Source organism: Armigeres subalbatus, chromosome 3, assembly GCF_024139115.2.
Source record: "Armigeres subalbatus isolate Guangzhou_Male chromosome 3, GZ_Asu_2, whole genome shotgun sequence".
NCBI lineage: Eukaryota > Metazoa > Arthropoda > Insecta > Diptera > Culicidae > Armigeres > Armigeres subalbatus.
This window is the reverse complement of record NC_085141.1, coordinates 104,197,645-104,212,894: the sequence shown is the minus strand read 5'-3', so window position 1 is coordinate 104,212,894 and position 15,250 is coordinate 104,197,645. Positions and strand designations below refer to the sequence as shown.

At 40.2% G+C, this 15,250-nt stretch overlaps 1 protein-coding gene across 5 annotated transcripts in view; it reads right to left on the bottom strand.

The window, feature by feature from the left end:
- Nucleotides 1–709: 709 nt before the first annotated feature.
- LOC134224766 (pyrokinin-1 receptor) overlaps nt 710–15,250 on the bottom strand; it is a 680,810-nt gene continuing 666,269 nt past the window's right edge. For all 5 annotated transcript variants that reach the window (XM_062704331.1, XM_062704330.1, XM_062704329.1 and 2 more), the window contains one exon: nt 710–2,679. In XM_062704331.1, the coding sequence (XP_062560315.1) occupies nt 2,125–2,679 (555 nt within the window). In that variant the 3' untranslated portion in view covers nt 710–2,124. The remainder of the gene's footprint in view (nt 2,680–15,250) is intronic.

Here is a 15,250-nt window from a genome sequence, read left to right as displayed (position 1 = left end):
AACTGTCCGTTTATTCAAATAAAATGCGCGTTGAAAATCTTTTTTTCCGGGAATTTTGTGATATTTGTTATTGTAGTTTTAAATTAAATTAATTCGGTACTGTTGTCTAGATTCAGTTTTAAAAATAATTGTTAGGTAGGTCATTCGTATGTTCATTCAGGTTTTTCCTCACAGATTGTGTCCTAAATTAGGTCGGTGGATGGAATAATGTAGTTTGGGAATTCCCCTTGAAACCCGTTCACAAAATCCGGTAAGAATTGTCAGAAAAATATATTTGAGGAAAACCGAATAGAATTATTTCTTAAATAATACGCATTTTTTTTTTAAATTCTACCAAAAACTCTTTCGTGCGTTTCAGAATTTTCTTCGGGAATTCTGCCAGAAATTACTTCAGTAATTCTTCAAGTAATTCTTCTTGAATTCTTGTATGCATTCATTGGCGATATCTTCCAGGGATTCCTCCATATTTTTTCCAAGGGATTCGAAATAAATTCTCTTGGAAATTTCTAGGAATATCTTTGAATACTGTTCCAGGATTTTCTCTGGAAGTTGCTCAAGGAATTAATATGGAAATTCCTGCAATAACTCATCCAGGAAATCCTTCTGGAATACAGGAACTTACTCCCCCGAAAGTACCTTGAGCAATTCCTCCGGGAGATTCTTGAAAATTAAAAATGCACGGGGCCCAAAATCCGGCGGAAAATTTTCCCGAGGCTACCTTTATCAGGAGGGGTGGCGAAGAAAAAAATAGCGAATCCTGGAAAATTTTTATTATATGCTTCTGAGTGTTTTCCGGAAAAAAAAAACTTTGCAGAAATAGTGATTAGAATTTCAATAGGATTTATTAGATGAATTCTTGTAGAACAAAAGTCATCTTTACATGAATTCTATACGGAATTCTTGGTATAAAAATGTGTACGGGATTATTGAATATAATTAAATACTTATATCCGCCCAAAAGTAAATTCCACTATCCGCAAAAATCAGTTCACACACTTAAACAAATTTATTTATCATAATCTGATTAGTCAAGGCCAAGGCACTGCCAGTGCACTGGATGTCCTGAATCATATGTTCGAATCAAAACAAACACGATGCTACGCACACCACACAACCTATCCAATGACAGATGGAACTGAAAATGTTTTTTTATTCAGGGTTTGGGTTGGCACTGACCCAGGTTTAAAAACGAATTCGACATTAATGTGAGCCGTTCCGTAGCCTATAGTTGAGTTTCATGAGTTTTTATGATTTTGTGGAAAAAAAATGTGTGGCCGCAAGAGTCCCTATGAATTTCTGTGAGTGCGTAGCCCGTAGGTGACGCTTACTATCCAGCAAATACTTACGTAAAGCAAATTTTAGATCTTAAGGAGTTTTTGAAAGTCCCGAAGTGTTTTTTTTTAAATTTAATATTTTATTCCACTAACAATTTCTTGAGCAAGATTAGATTTTGATTATATCGGAACAAATCAATGTTGAGTTTCAAATACGTAGTTGAACCATTGCTACAGAAATTGGCATCATCCCTCTTGCCGTTAGCACCAAACCCATTTTAACACAATTTAAAACCACTTGTCATAAGACGAGTTTGTACAATCCCATTTAATTCCACCACTTAAGTACGAGACACTGAAGACGACCTCACTGTTGAGGTCGAAATACGTATCTGTCAAGGTACAATTAAGTGGTGGAGTTAAATGGGATTGTACAAACTCGTCTTATGACAAGTGAAGACATTCCACTAAAAAGCTCAAAATAATTTTCTTAACAATTTAAAAGTTTAAGAAAGAGATGAAGAACAAGCTGTGTACATATAATGGGAGATCATTGCGTCTAGTACTGTTGTTTGGAAGTCGACATTTGAGTTTTGTTGGATAAAACAAGAAAAAAGCTAAAGGGGTGCTTGAAATTCTTGTATTCCATCTTTTTCAGCCACTTTTTTTCATTAAATTCAAAAGTCAATTGCAATTCGGTTGAGTTCCTTTTGGTTCTTTTCACATTGCCACATTCAAGGGAGAGAAAATTAAAGGGCCCTATCGCTGCGGTTTTTCGTGTGATTACTGTAACTATGATAGTCGTCGTCGTCGTCGTAGTGTTCGATGGCAGTGGCACTAAAGGCTGCCGTTAAATGCATGTTTCACGCTTCACGCTGCTTTGGCTACCGCTTTTATCGCTATCGTTGCCATTAATTAGCTGATGATTTGGATGCTGATGTTCGTGGAAGCCGTTGCTGGCCGTCGTCGTTCCGTCCGATGGGAAAACGCCCTTCCGGTCGAGCGGCGGATGCTTGCCTGCATTGCCCGTCGTCGTCGGTTCGATTGACAGACTGCTGGTCGACGCCTGGGACGACGCCTCCGGAGTGGATGCGCCGGATTGATTGTTTTCCTTACTAATGCAAGGGTTGATGTTGCTGCTGTCGTTTGGAAGGATGACGTTACTGTCGGGGTTGGTGCTATTTACATTGTTTACGAGGCAATCCGTGCCGCCGTTGATGCTTATCAGTGGTACCTTGAGGTGTGTGTTTTCGCCATTGGCGATGGAGTTGGTCGTCGCGGTCGCCGTGGCCGGCGTGGTGAAGCAGCGTGCTCGACCGCTCAGTTTGGTTTCTAGCATAACTACTACGTCGTTTGGTGAGCTGGGAGAACGGGGGGTGCGGCTTCCCGGAATGTGATTACCAATCTGTGAACGATATGGAGAACAGATTTTTGTTTAGGTATGTAAATTATTGTAACAGCAACAGGACAAACATAAGTTACAAGAAAAATATCATTTGTCATAAGCCGAGTGTGAATGACCACTAACGTCAACATTTTCGATAATCTGACTAATTAACGGTCAACTGTCCCAAAAAATGTTCCTTTTTTGTGTTTTTTACTTTCATTTATTTGGTAGGCTCATTTGCCGTTAAGTGTTACGGAGCTGAGATCAAGTTTTATAATACACTATCTAATGTTATTTTTGGGAAACCGAAATACTTGCGGTTTAGTCGAGGTTAGGGAATACAATAATACAGTAGGAAAGGAAGGGAATTTAGGGTGTGTCGAAATCTTCTGTTGCCATTGGTGGTCGCGGCGGTAAAGCATTCCGCTGTGACCTGTCTTCCATGATAATATAAAGAGTAGGCCCGTCCGACCTCCCGCATTGGAAAATGTCTAAAAGCGAACAAAAATCTACCTCATTATGACACAAACCACCCTAGTGAAGTTTCAAATTCATCTTGGGCTCCAACCATGTGCCTTCAATTAAGCGCCATTTTTGTATGTTTACCGGTGCACTCAATCGAAGCGGTACAAGTGCTGTAAAAGTGCACCCCGCCATCTTTGCTTTTGCTTCATTTCCATTGTTCCGCCTCGCACTCGCATCGCACCACGTTTTCGGGAATTTTCTCTCTGTTGCAGTTCCTCCGCGGACGAATATTTTCTAGATAACCCGTCATCAGAAATTGCAGGCTACTTTTGTAGCTATCAAATGCATGCTGCTTCGGACTTCTGCAGATCGGATTTGTCTGGTGTAGCACCGGCGTTGTGGGTGGCCTGGTGGTGAGTATGGAACAACTTTTTTTTTTGATGAAGTGCTACCTAGTTTAATTTTCCTCCCAGTGGCGTTTCCAAAACCTCAATCTACCTGTGCGCTGGATTTAAATTAAAGGAATTTGATTAGATCTTGATGAGTTCAAACGACTCTGATAGTTTTATTTTCCATTTGAATAAATATCAAAGTTTTCATTCTTTGTATCAGTTTAGTGTACAGGTAACGTGACGCCACTGCCTCCTCCAATCCTGGACGTTAGATTACAGATCGTTTATCGTACGGATTGTGGGGAAATCCTCGTATATAATATTTACTCACTAATCAAAACAATGTTATCCACAGAGTAAACAAACTCCCTGGAGAGGAAACGAAAATTGTACATCGAGAAGTCCTAAACAATAATAGCTTGATCTGGAAAAGGGGCCCAAACAACAAATAAAGTAACGAGTTCCGGGTCGTAGAGATATGTACCCAAACGGAGTATTTGGAGAAATATTAGAATACGCGAGAGAATACGCTAAAAAGAACGTTTCATAGAATATTTTGGAAGAGCAGCAGTTTTTAGATTGGGATTCTTTTGCAGCCTTGGTTCGAGTTACTTAAGAAGAGCAATGCAGCCGTCCAGACCTATATCCAAAACATTCCAGGTTCGTACTTAAATCAAATAAATTTACTCTTCGCACTCGCTTAGCTCATAAAAAAGGGATTAGCTACTAGTTTATAATATCTTGTATTTAGCTACATATATACTACCAGTTGGGCACCATTTAATAGTTGAGCACAGGAGAAGAAATCGATTAAAATTGATCACATGCCCAGTTACCCTAGCGTATGCATATAGAACTCTTTCGAAAAACTGTCCTAAAGTTCCTCTATGAAATACTATTCGATTTCCTTCAGAATTCAGAACCTATTAGACCAACAAATTCATTGAAACGGCCCGTTTCTATAAAAAAACATCACAATTTTATGTATAAATATCTTGTAGGGTAGAGAACCATTTGGGCAGCACCTTCTATTCCCGTCAGCAAAGTTCATTACTCGAGCGCATTACAATCGAATTACTTGTTTTTTAGTACATAGTTAGTTTCTATCGATATCTATAGATATATATATATATATATATATATATATATATATATATATATATATATATATATATATATATATATATATATACATCACTATAGTGATGTACAAACAATCAAACCATTTGGTTGGAACGTGGTCGAGTTATTAACATTGCGGACGGGAATAGGGGGTGCTGCCCAAATGGTCCCGCTCCCTATACCTAATTATTTTCTTCTATCTAACCAAAAGTATTTGAAAAATCTAAAAGAAAAATCGTTCAGGGTAAAGTTTTCGATGCAATTTAATTGGTGAATAAATATGAGGTAAAGTTTCAAAAAGGACGGTGTTCATGTAAATGGTGTTTTTGAAAAGATATTTTAGTAATATATTTATATCTTTTTGTTTTTGTCATTCAAGTGATTTAAGTTTGAATCCCTTCGGCAGAAGCGGCAGGAGAAGGCTTGAACGCAATACTTTTTGTTTGTTATATGTACTGTAACCGTATATTTGACCCATCTTTGCTGGGTATCCTATCCATATGGGAAAAATATGCGGTTACAGGCAGTGTAGATTTGATCTGGAAAAACGGGAAAAACCCAGACGATAATTGAACAAATCGGTGATGAAGTATCTGAACGCGGAATCGAGCGTCCGTAATCGGTTCAGTCTAGGAAACAAAGATCAAAAGCACTGCGGGTCTGTGGCACTCAGTAGAAGAAAAATTGGTTCGACTATATTTTTGTTGTATTTTTGTTTCGTATACCTAATAGGTGTTCTAATTGATTTTTTTCCTTTGCTTACATTAGGTTCTTTTCGACGACGAAGTCATCTTGATCCACTGGGTCACTGCGTATTAACAGGATGTCTCCACTCCAGGCATGACTAAACATCGGCCAACTGTCAAACACAAGCCCTCCTTTTTTCCGCACTCGATCCATGTCCCAATGCACGACCGACAAGATGATTTGGGAATCGGATTTTCCATGTGGGGATCCGGATAGCAACTGATGATCTAAATACACTTTTAGATGTGTAGCTTTTTTGGAGGGATTTGATGTTCGTGGAAAGATGCCCAACAAAGCAACACTAACAGTGACACAGGCGTTTTTGGATGCGAGGAATTCTCTCCTACCGTGGTCCAAAGAGAGCGAGATCCTTTGTTATCGGATGAACCTGGTCGGCACGTACTACATGGGAAAGGTAACCGAATTCGGTTACTATATATGGACCCGCAGAAGCGATGGTGTGGCGTTTTTTTCTGTACGATCAGGTAATATTTCGTAGTCGTACTTATTAAGAGAATTCAATACACTTTTTAATTACTAAAAAAGATTTTTTCAGGAATACTTAGGAGATTCCTTCGGGAATCCTGGAAGGATTCCTTCGGAGATCCTGGAAGGATTTCTTCGGGAATCCTGGGAGGATTCCTTAGAAATATTTTTGTAAAATTCCTTCCGGGAGAATTCCTTTCGTAGTTCCAAATTAATTCCTAAAGATATTTGAACATTTCTCTTGGAATTCCCGGACGAACTATCTTGGAATTCCTGATCGCACAATTCCCTCAAATTTCTTGGAGGAATTTGCTATGAATTCTTGTACGAACTCTCGGAATTCCTGGAAGAATTTGTTCGAAATTTCTGGAAGAATTAGCTCTGAATTCTTGAACCAACTCGCTCCAAGTTTCGGGAGAAATTCTTTCGGTATTCTTGTGGATCCTGGTGATCAGAATTTGTGATCAAAATTTGTGATCAAAATTTGTTCGAAATTCGTAGAGGCTTGGAATTTTCAGAGAAATTATTGGTAATTTCTGGAAGAATATTTTTGGAATTCTTTGAAAAATTCTTATAAATTTCTTAAAGAAATTCTACCCTTTTTTCAAGTGCTCTTAAATTACTAAAAGTTTTTTGAGAGAATTCAAGAATTTTGTGTGAATTCTGAGAAAACTCAATGAATTTTGTTAGAATATCTCCAGGAATTCCGAAATAAATTGTTGAGTAACTCAGAAGAATTTGATTGATCTTGGATGAGTAATTCATCCAAGAATTTTGAGAGTTTACCCCCAAGAATATTGTGAGAATTCCTTCAGGTCAGCTTGGGCATTCATGATCGGTGCGTGATGTTTCTCCTCTCGAATATCCGTTCGAATTCCCCTTCGGTTTTTGGTAGTTTGATTCAGAGGTTACTGGAATACCTGGAGAAATTTCCTGTTACAGTCAAACCTCCGTGAGTCGATATTGAATATAAAATCCTTGGAAAGCTGTTTGAACGGAATTATTGGAGGATTTTTCAAGCTAGATTTTCCTAAACAGTGATGGGAAATGTAAAAAAAAATGTCATGAGATTGCTACTACTCATTTGCTAATAACTTTTTTCAAAAGTTATTTACAAGAAAATGTTCTCTGGTCCTTTAAAAGCTACATGGTTTTATAGAAAATTGTGTAATTAAAAAATGTATATAGTAAATTAGTTTTTTTAATCTTTATTAAAGTGATTTTTCAAATATTAAAATAAAGTTCATCACTATATAGCAAATTAGTACCTTGACATCGAAATGACGTTTCCTGTCACTGTATCTGGAGTAATTAGTGCTGTCCAACAAGCAGCTTGGAGTAGCTCAAAATTATTTCCATCCCGCACATGTCCAGTTATTGATAAAAAAAGAAGAGCAGGACGGGAGAAAGTTCGAGGTACTTCAAGCTGCTCGCTAGACACCATTTGTCTTGGAATTCATGGAGATGTTTTAGATCATTTTTCTCTTATATATCCTAAACAGGTGATCTCTTGGAATTTTTAGAAAAAAAGATTTCTGATCTACTAGCGGCACTCTCCTTGAATTTCTGGAGAATCAGATTTCATGGAGGAGTTCACATTAAATCCTTGAAGATTTTTCTCGGTTTCCTAGAATTCTTTTCGAAATTATGTCTTTCAGATATTCCAAAAACCTCAATCTTAATCTTCTTTATCTCAATTTCAGGAATTCTCAGCTAATTAACGTTGTGATAAAAACTGGAGCTAAAATGGTTTTTGGAAAAATCCTAGGGATGACGTGACGACATATTCCGAAGTAACTCCAGTGCGCAAAACCACGTCGGAACCCATCGCCTAACATCGAACGGGAAACCCCCGGATATGAGACGCCCTCGAATGTTACCCCATCATCAGGGGTGATCGTAGCGGTGACTCTGCATGTCACATCACCCTTCTGCTGACCCTAGCTGGTACTGGTACCACTCTGATCCAACACAAAACTATAGCCATTGAACGACACTCCAACATCAATGACAAGAATCCCTGTCTGGTTCTTTTTCCAAGTTGAGGACAACGGCGCCAGAATTATCAACTTTCAACCCAACGGCACTCTCCATTTTATGAAACCGGAAGACACACTACTGATCTAATGTCGACGAGATAGACTTCATCCCTGAGGAGTAAAAGGAACGCAAAACTATTATCGGAACTGTCGGACCACTTTCTAACCAAACCCCCCGCCATGGGAGATCGCTTATTAGTCGAAGTCATCGTGCGAATCGTGCTGGTTATCTGGTTTATCCTTATGTCCACACAATTTCGATCCACTGTTGATTGACGGAGATTACTACGCCCGTATTGAACGTCTAGGGATCATCTCCAACTTGGCCAAGCCCGCCGGTTGGCTACCATGTATTTGATTATGCATCTCGATATCAACAACATTATGTAATAATATGTATACATGTGTAATACAATGCCCTATACCTTCGCTGTGATTGCGTCGGAATTCCTTCACTCTTAACCTTCCTGGAAGCCGTGTGCAAAAGAAATGAGTCCTGGCAGACACCGTCATCAAGGCCGTTCAAAGACAATCATGCCGATATGATGTACTGTTTTGCCGTATTTGATATCGCGGGTAGATATTATCGAGCACATGATGGTCGGCGAGCAGCACAATATTCTTACAATTACAGCGTTGGTCTGGGGTCTGGGCAGAATTTTGTACACCGTAAGGTATCGTACCATTCGATTCCGTTCTCAAGCCCATTGAGTGTCTGAGCCCGCAGAGAGACGCCGATATGAGTTTATTCTGATTCAACTATTTCAGTACATAGTAGAGAACGAGGATTGGTGAATGAACGCAATTATAAGTGGTACGTCGGACCTGTGGTGAATAACCTGAAGTAGGAAAGTTTAGCAGTACAGCAAATTAGTCGGTACGATTATAAACGAGCGGTGTAAATGGGTGAAGCCCTGAGTGTTGCAGATATGCGGTATGAATCAGTAGCAGTTGAACGAGTCGGCCAAAGCGTGGCCGTAGGTAAGTTTATTCGAATTTGAGAAAAATGTGCCATATTGCTTTCCTGCCCATTAATGCATACCAATTCCATGTTTGCTTGATTTTCTATCTACATGGGACAGTTATGTATTTATGGGCAGTTTATGTATACGATATTTCTAATACCTACTAATATCATCTCCTTGCTCCTAATTCCAGACTGCGGAATTGATCCCGCACTGCTATGGTTATGAAGACAGATTTACACATAACAAAAGACTAAATTCTTCGGACATCCAGAAGCTGTAAAAGCCAATGGATAAGCTGTTCAAATTATATTAGCAACATCATCAATGTAAATTAATCAGCTCCTATTTGTCATCCACGTTGGAGGAAAGGTGCCATTCGGATCCGGATTTAAGTCACCTATATATCTGCTGTTTTCGGCGCCAACAAGCGATGGCACACATATAACCGCGCCAGCATTGAGCTAAGATGGCTTACGAGGAAAATCATAGCTTCAAATGTTAATGTAACCGGTAAGAGAACTGCTAGCAGGACCGAATGATGGTTATAAGTACCTGTCATAAGGCAAGTTGCTATTATTAGATTTATTCCCAGCACTTATTGTATACAGCATGTATATTTTAAGTTTACTAAGTGGTATACTGCCGTACCGAGCATTGTTGTCTCATGTCGTTTTTACGATGCCATTCCCACTGTGCTGGCGGTGTCGCATTTAAACAGACAAGTTATTTCCCTATCACACATCATGGCTAGACTTGCCAGCAATCCTTTCTAGTCCTTAAATCCATTGATGAATACTTTTGTTGGTCACCAAGGCAGCAACAAGGCTTTCAACTAAAAACGATGTTACAACTATGCTTGCGACGGCAGTATAATTAAATGAAAAAAATACTAACTCATCTTATGGCAGGTAAAGACATTCCTTCTAAAATTTTGCCGGTTTTTTTTTCTGAAATTTGATCAATATTGCTTCTGGAAATTTTGTAGTCCGGTGAAGATTCCTTTCGAAATCCAGTCGGTATAATTTCAGGAATCTGGTTGCGATTATTTCTGAAACCCAATCGGGATTTCTTCCGGTACCTAGCCGAAATTCTTTCTGAAAGACAAGCGGAATCCCGAATGTATTTAAAACGCATTTGCTGGACAATAGAAGAAATCACGACTAGATTCCAGAACGAATGTTGATAAATTTTCAGAACAAAAAATGGATGAAATTTTAGAAGAAATCCATTTGAAATCTTGTAGGGTTTGATCCGCAAAGAAATCAAGATTGAATCCCCAAAGGAATACCGATCAAATTCTATAGGATATCTCGACTGGACTCACAAGAAATCTACAAGAATTCAAGATGGAGCTCCTTCTGTAATTCGAATGAGACACTAGAGTGATTCAAATTTTGACTTTTTTGCTCCCCTATGCTTAAACGATGGCATTTGCCATTTTAATAATCGTCCTAAATTTTCAGCTAATTTGGATGTAATTTGACTGAGCACAAGCAGATGAAAATTACTATGAAAACAGTAACTTTTGTGAAAAACCGTTCCCCATCATTGTCCATTAAGCTCTAAAAATGTATGAATACGTTAGCAACATAGGAAATTTAACAAGGGAAAATATCGTCGTTGTTGCTAAACGATTTGTTGCTGGCAACAAAAGTTAATATGGAAATACCGAATTGTGGGAAATTCAATTTAACACGTAAAAGAATAACATCAATATCAATAATGAGCATTTCTGTTTTCTTTATAATTTTGCTCACAAAATTCAGATTGCTTCGCAACAACAACTGACTTTCAGCTTAGGATCTATTCTGTGATGGTGATGCTTTAAATATATTCAAATAGATTCTGGGCTGCTTCACGAAACGATCCTTTACATAAGTGGCAATTCTCATAGTAATTTTCATATAACCTTCAAACGGCACGTGCACAACCAAATTACATCCAAATCAGCTAAAAATTTGGGAGAACTATTAAAATAGCAAAAACAATCGTTTAAGCACAGGGGAGCGAAAAAGTCAAAATTTGAATCACTCTAATGGGACACCTTCTATATCCCTTATAGTATTCCTTTCAAAAGGATTTCAGACACAATATTGTTTCTAATCGTGACGAAAACCCTTTTTTTCTTACAAACAGGATTGCAATTATAATGGACCACTTTTCTGTCGTTCGTAGCAGGGCCGAGTACGGAACCGTTTTGTAGGCTAATGCCTTGTTAAGTTATAGTTCTCTTGGGCCATCGATTGATCATTGATCAATAACAGAAGTATGCTACTTATTCATCGAACTCATCTAGTGTTCATAAATCTAAAGAAAAAGGATTATTCGCATGAAATAAAATATAAAATATATTTAAAATGTTTCTTAATGTTATGTAAACATCCGAAAATAAAAAAAGAATGAAGAGTAGAAAGATCAAGGTACCCATATCTCCAACAAATCTAGCAAAAATCTAGTAGAATCCTCCTAGCCATGTCTAGGAGAATTCTCTGCGTTATCTAAGAGAATCTATCTGTCAAATCGCTATCGGTTCAAACGGTTTAAATTTGAGGTAGAAACGGTTGTTGCATTTGAGGCGGATTTGAGGTCTGACAGGTTCTAGACATCGAAGAAAAATATCTAGTAGACTAATTTTTTTGTCTCAGAGATATCACGGGAGACATCTAGAAGATCTTTCCGAGCGGGCTACTGTGGAGAGGGTAGGCCCGTCCGACCTATTGGGAAGAGAGTAGGCCCGTCCGACCTATTGGGAAGGGAGTAGGCCCGTCCGACCTATTGGGAAGAGAGTAGGCCCGTCCGACCTACTAGGAATAGAAGGCCCGCCCGACCCACTAGGAAGAGACAAGGCCCGTCCGACCTACTGGTGAGAGGGTAGGCCCGTCCGACCTACTGTCAACCAAAAGTATGACCGTCCGTCACGATGTTCAGCGTAAGAACCAGCCGAACTATTCCTCCAAACGGGGAGCCGTGGTGCAATTACCTTTTCCTCTTTTCCTCTGAAAGGGAGCCGTGCTCCAATTAAAGATTCACCCGTACCTTCTTCCTCCAAACAGAGCCGTGGTGCGAAGCACCACTGCTTTTATTCCTCTTCCTCCGAAAGGGGAAAGGTCCGTCCGACCTTCTGCCACTACCGTCTGCGGGGAAGCCAACCCAAGAGTGTGACCGTCCGTCACGACGTCCGATCACAGAATGAGCCGTAGTGCGAAGCACCTGGCTTTAATACCTTTTCCTCCGAAAGGGGTCCGTCCGACCTATTGCCGCTACCGTGTGTGGGAAAGCCAACCAAAAGTGTGACCGTCCGTCACGGCTTCTGATCAGTGAATGATCTGCGGTGCGAAGCACCTCCGCTTTTATACCGTTTCCTCTGTAAGGGGAAGCAGGAGAGGAAGGTCCGTCCGACCTATTGCCGCTACCGTGTGTGGGAAAGCCAACCAAAAGAGCGACCGTCCGTCACGGCTTCCGATCAGTGAATGATCTGCGGTGCGGAGCACCTCCGCTTTTATACCGTTTCCTCTGTAAGGGGAAGCAGGAGAGGAAGGTCCGTCCGACCTATTGCCGCTACCGTGTGTGGGAAAGCCAACCCGGCGACCGACCGGCCCTCCCGGCTTCCGCTCAGTGAATGATCTGCGGTGCGAAGCACCTCCGCTTTTATACCGTTTCCTCTGTAAGGGGAAGCAGGAGAGGAAGGTCCGTCCGACCTATTGCCGCTACCGTGTGTGGGAAAGCCAACCAAAAGTGCGACCGTCCGTCACGGCTTCCGATCACTGAATGAGCTGCGGTGCGAAGCACCTTCGCTTTTATACCTTTTTTCTCTGTAAGGGGAAGCGAAAGGGGAAGATGCGTTCGACCTATTGCCGATACTGTGTGTGTGTGGAAAGGGAAAGCGGAAAGACCGTTCGACCTACTGTTGTCACCGAATTTATGCATGCCGGAGAATAGCATCGTTGTAAAAGAATGGTTTTCTCTTTTAACGGGGTTTTCATTAGATTAAATTTTGAATTGTTCAGTTTTGTTTATTTTATTCATGTATCTCATCCAATATCTACAATACTCTTGTCCCCTACTCTCACTTTATCAGTAATTTGTGTATTCTATTTTTTTTATTAAAATGAGCTTATACATGTATCGTAGATTATTTGCTACGCTGTTGAACCATTTTATTACTATTATTGAAGTTATAAATCATAATTATGATAGATGTCTTTCTCGATTTATTTCAAAGTTGAGATTGATGTTCCGGTACTCGATATTTTGTTGATTTTACTCAGCATTGTGCGCGTTGGACATTGCACCTAAAGAGAATAATATTGATGTTATTGTTATCAGCAATGCATATTTTATTGCAATTTTACCTATTCGAATATGTTATAAAGCACCATATCCTTGAATTTGTTTGGTAATTTGGTTTTTCTTTTTGGGCGTTCGTTGATATCTTCTGCTGCGTTGTCTTCGTCCAGTAGTTCAACTTCAGGAACAAATAACTGTTGATTCAGGTCTGTCTCACAGGTTTCCTCAGGATGATGCTCGATCAAAGAATTTTCTGTCGAATCCTCTAACCCATTTGGAACCTTCTTTACGTCTTGCACATTTCGAGAGTATTGAACCCCCCGCGCGCTTCGTAACACGACTTTTGCCCCATCTCTTGCGATAATAGTAAATCTTTCTGCAGAAAACGTGGGATCCGACTTATGTTTCTTCTGGTGTGCCATCAACACAATATCTCCTATCTGGATATCGGAATCCATAGCTCCCCTGCACTTGTCGGCATATTTCTTGCTTTGAAGCTTCGATTCAGCATCTTTCTGTTGAATATCAGCTCGGTCTAGTCCTTCTGGTGATTTTGCATCCCAAAGAGTAGGGAAAGTTCCACGGAACTTCCACCCCACTAATAATTCAAACGGGGTTACTCCTAAACGCGACAGCGGGCGAATTTTGTTATGTGCGTGGACATACTGCTCCAAAGCTTTTCTCCAATTCACTTTGTCCAAGCGAGCTGCGGCTAGGGTCTTTTTAATGCCACTATTCTGTCGCTCCACCGCTCCGTTGGATTGGGCACTTAACGGAATTGACTTAAGGATTTTTACACCACGATTTTCCCATGTTTCAACAAATTTCTCACTCTGGAACGGTGGGCCGTTATCACTCTGGATTGCCATAGGGTAACCCCACAGTTCGAATATCTTGGACAGAGAAGCGTTTGTAGAATCTGCATCCATGTTTTTCATTTCAATAACGTGGATATACCTGGAGTAGGTATCAACCACAACCAAAAATTCTCCAAATCCGAAGTCTTTGTCAGTGAAGAAGTCAATTTGTAAGATTTCCCATGGCCCTTGTGGTAAATCTCTACTAGTGAGTGGTAGTGGGCAATTTTTTCTTGACAATCTGAGGCATGTTTCACAAGCTTCTACGTGTTTTTGCACATCTTTGCTCATTCCCGGCCACCAAAAGTGGTTTCGTAGAATTCGTTTCATCGAGGCGGCTCCCATATGGCCCTGATGTGCCAACTCAACGGCTTTTGCTCTTAGATTATTGGGGAGTATTACTCGATCTTCCTTAAAAATTAAAGCTCCTAGAACTCTTAAATTCTTGGCTTGGCATTCATATGCTCGCAGTTCTGCATTCCATACATTTGATGTCAAGGATGCTCGAATGTTTATTTGCTCTAAGTCAATTTCTGCTTCCAACTCAATCTGATTCCAATTCATCTCCATATTACCTGTATCCAATACAAACAGCAAGTGTCCTTCCGAAGAGTCATCAAAAGAATTGGCAGGTTGTGCCTCAATCACCAGCCTTGAGAGCGCATCTGCAATATTCATCTCTCCGGGGATACTTTCAACCGAGAATTTGTACGGCTGCAATCTAAGTGCCCATGCCTCTGCCCGTGATATAGCTCTTTTTCCTATTCGATGCATACCTCCAAAGATAAATTCATTTGATTTCGCATCTGACCAGATCTTGAATGTTGTGCACAGAAGATAGTTGGAAAACCTCTCTACTCCCCAAACCATAGCCAATGCCTCTTTTTGGGTATGGGGGTACTTCTGTTCGGCAGGGGACAGAGCTTTAGAAGCACATGCTATAACTCTCTGGTTGGAATCTTTGTCAAACTGGACTAGTACTGCTCCCAGTCCGTGTGGCGATGCATCCACATAGAGTTCGGTCCTGTCAGTTTGGTTGTAGTATCCTAAAGTCTTTATTTTCGTCCAGGCGACATGTGTGAGGTATTCAAATTCTCTGTCTAACTCCTCAGACCAGTAGAACTTATCTGACCGTGCCAACTCTCTCAAACGCCATGTTCTGTCTGCTCTGTGTGGAATGAACCGGTCGATGTAATTTATCAAACCTAGGAAGCTCTTTACTTCGT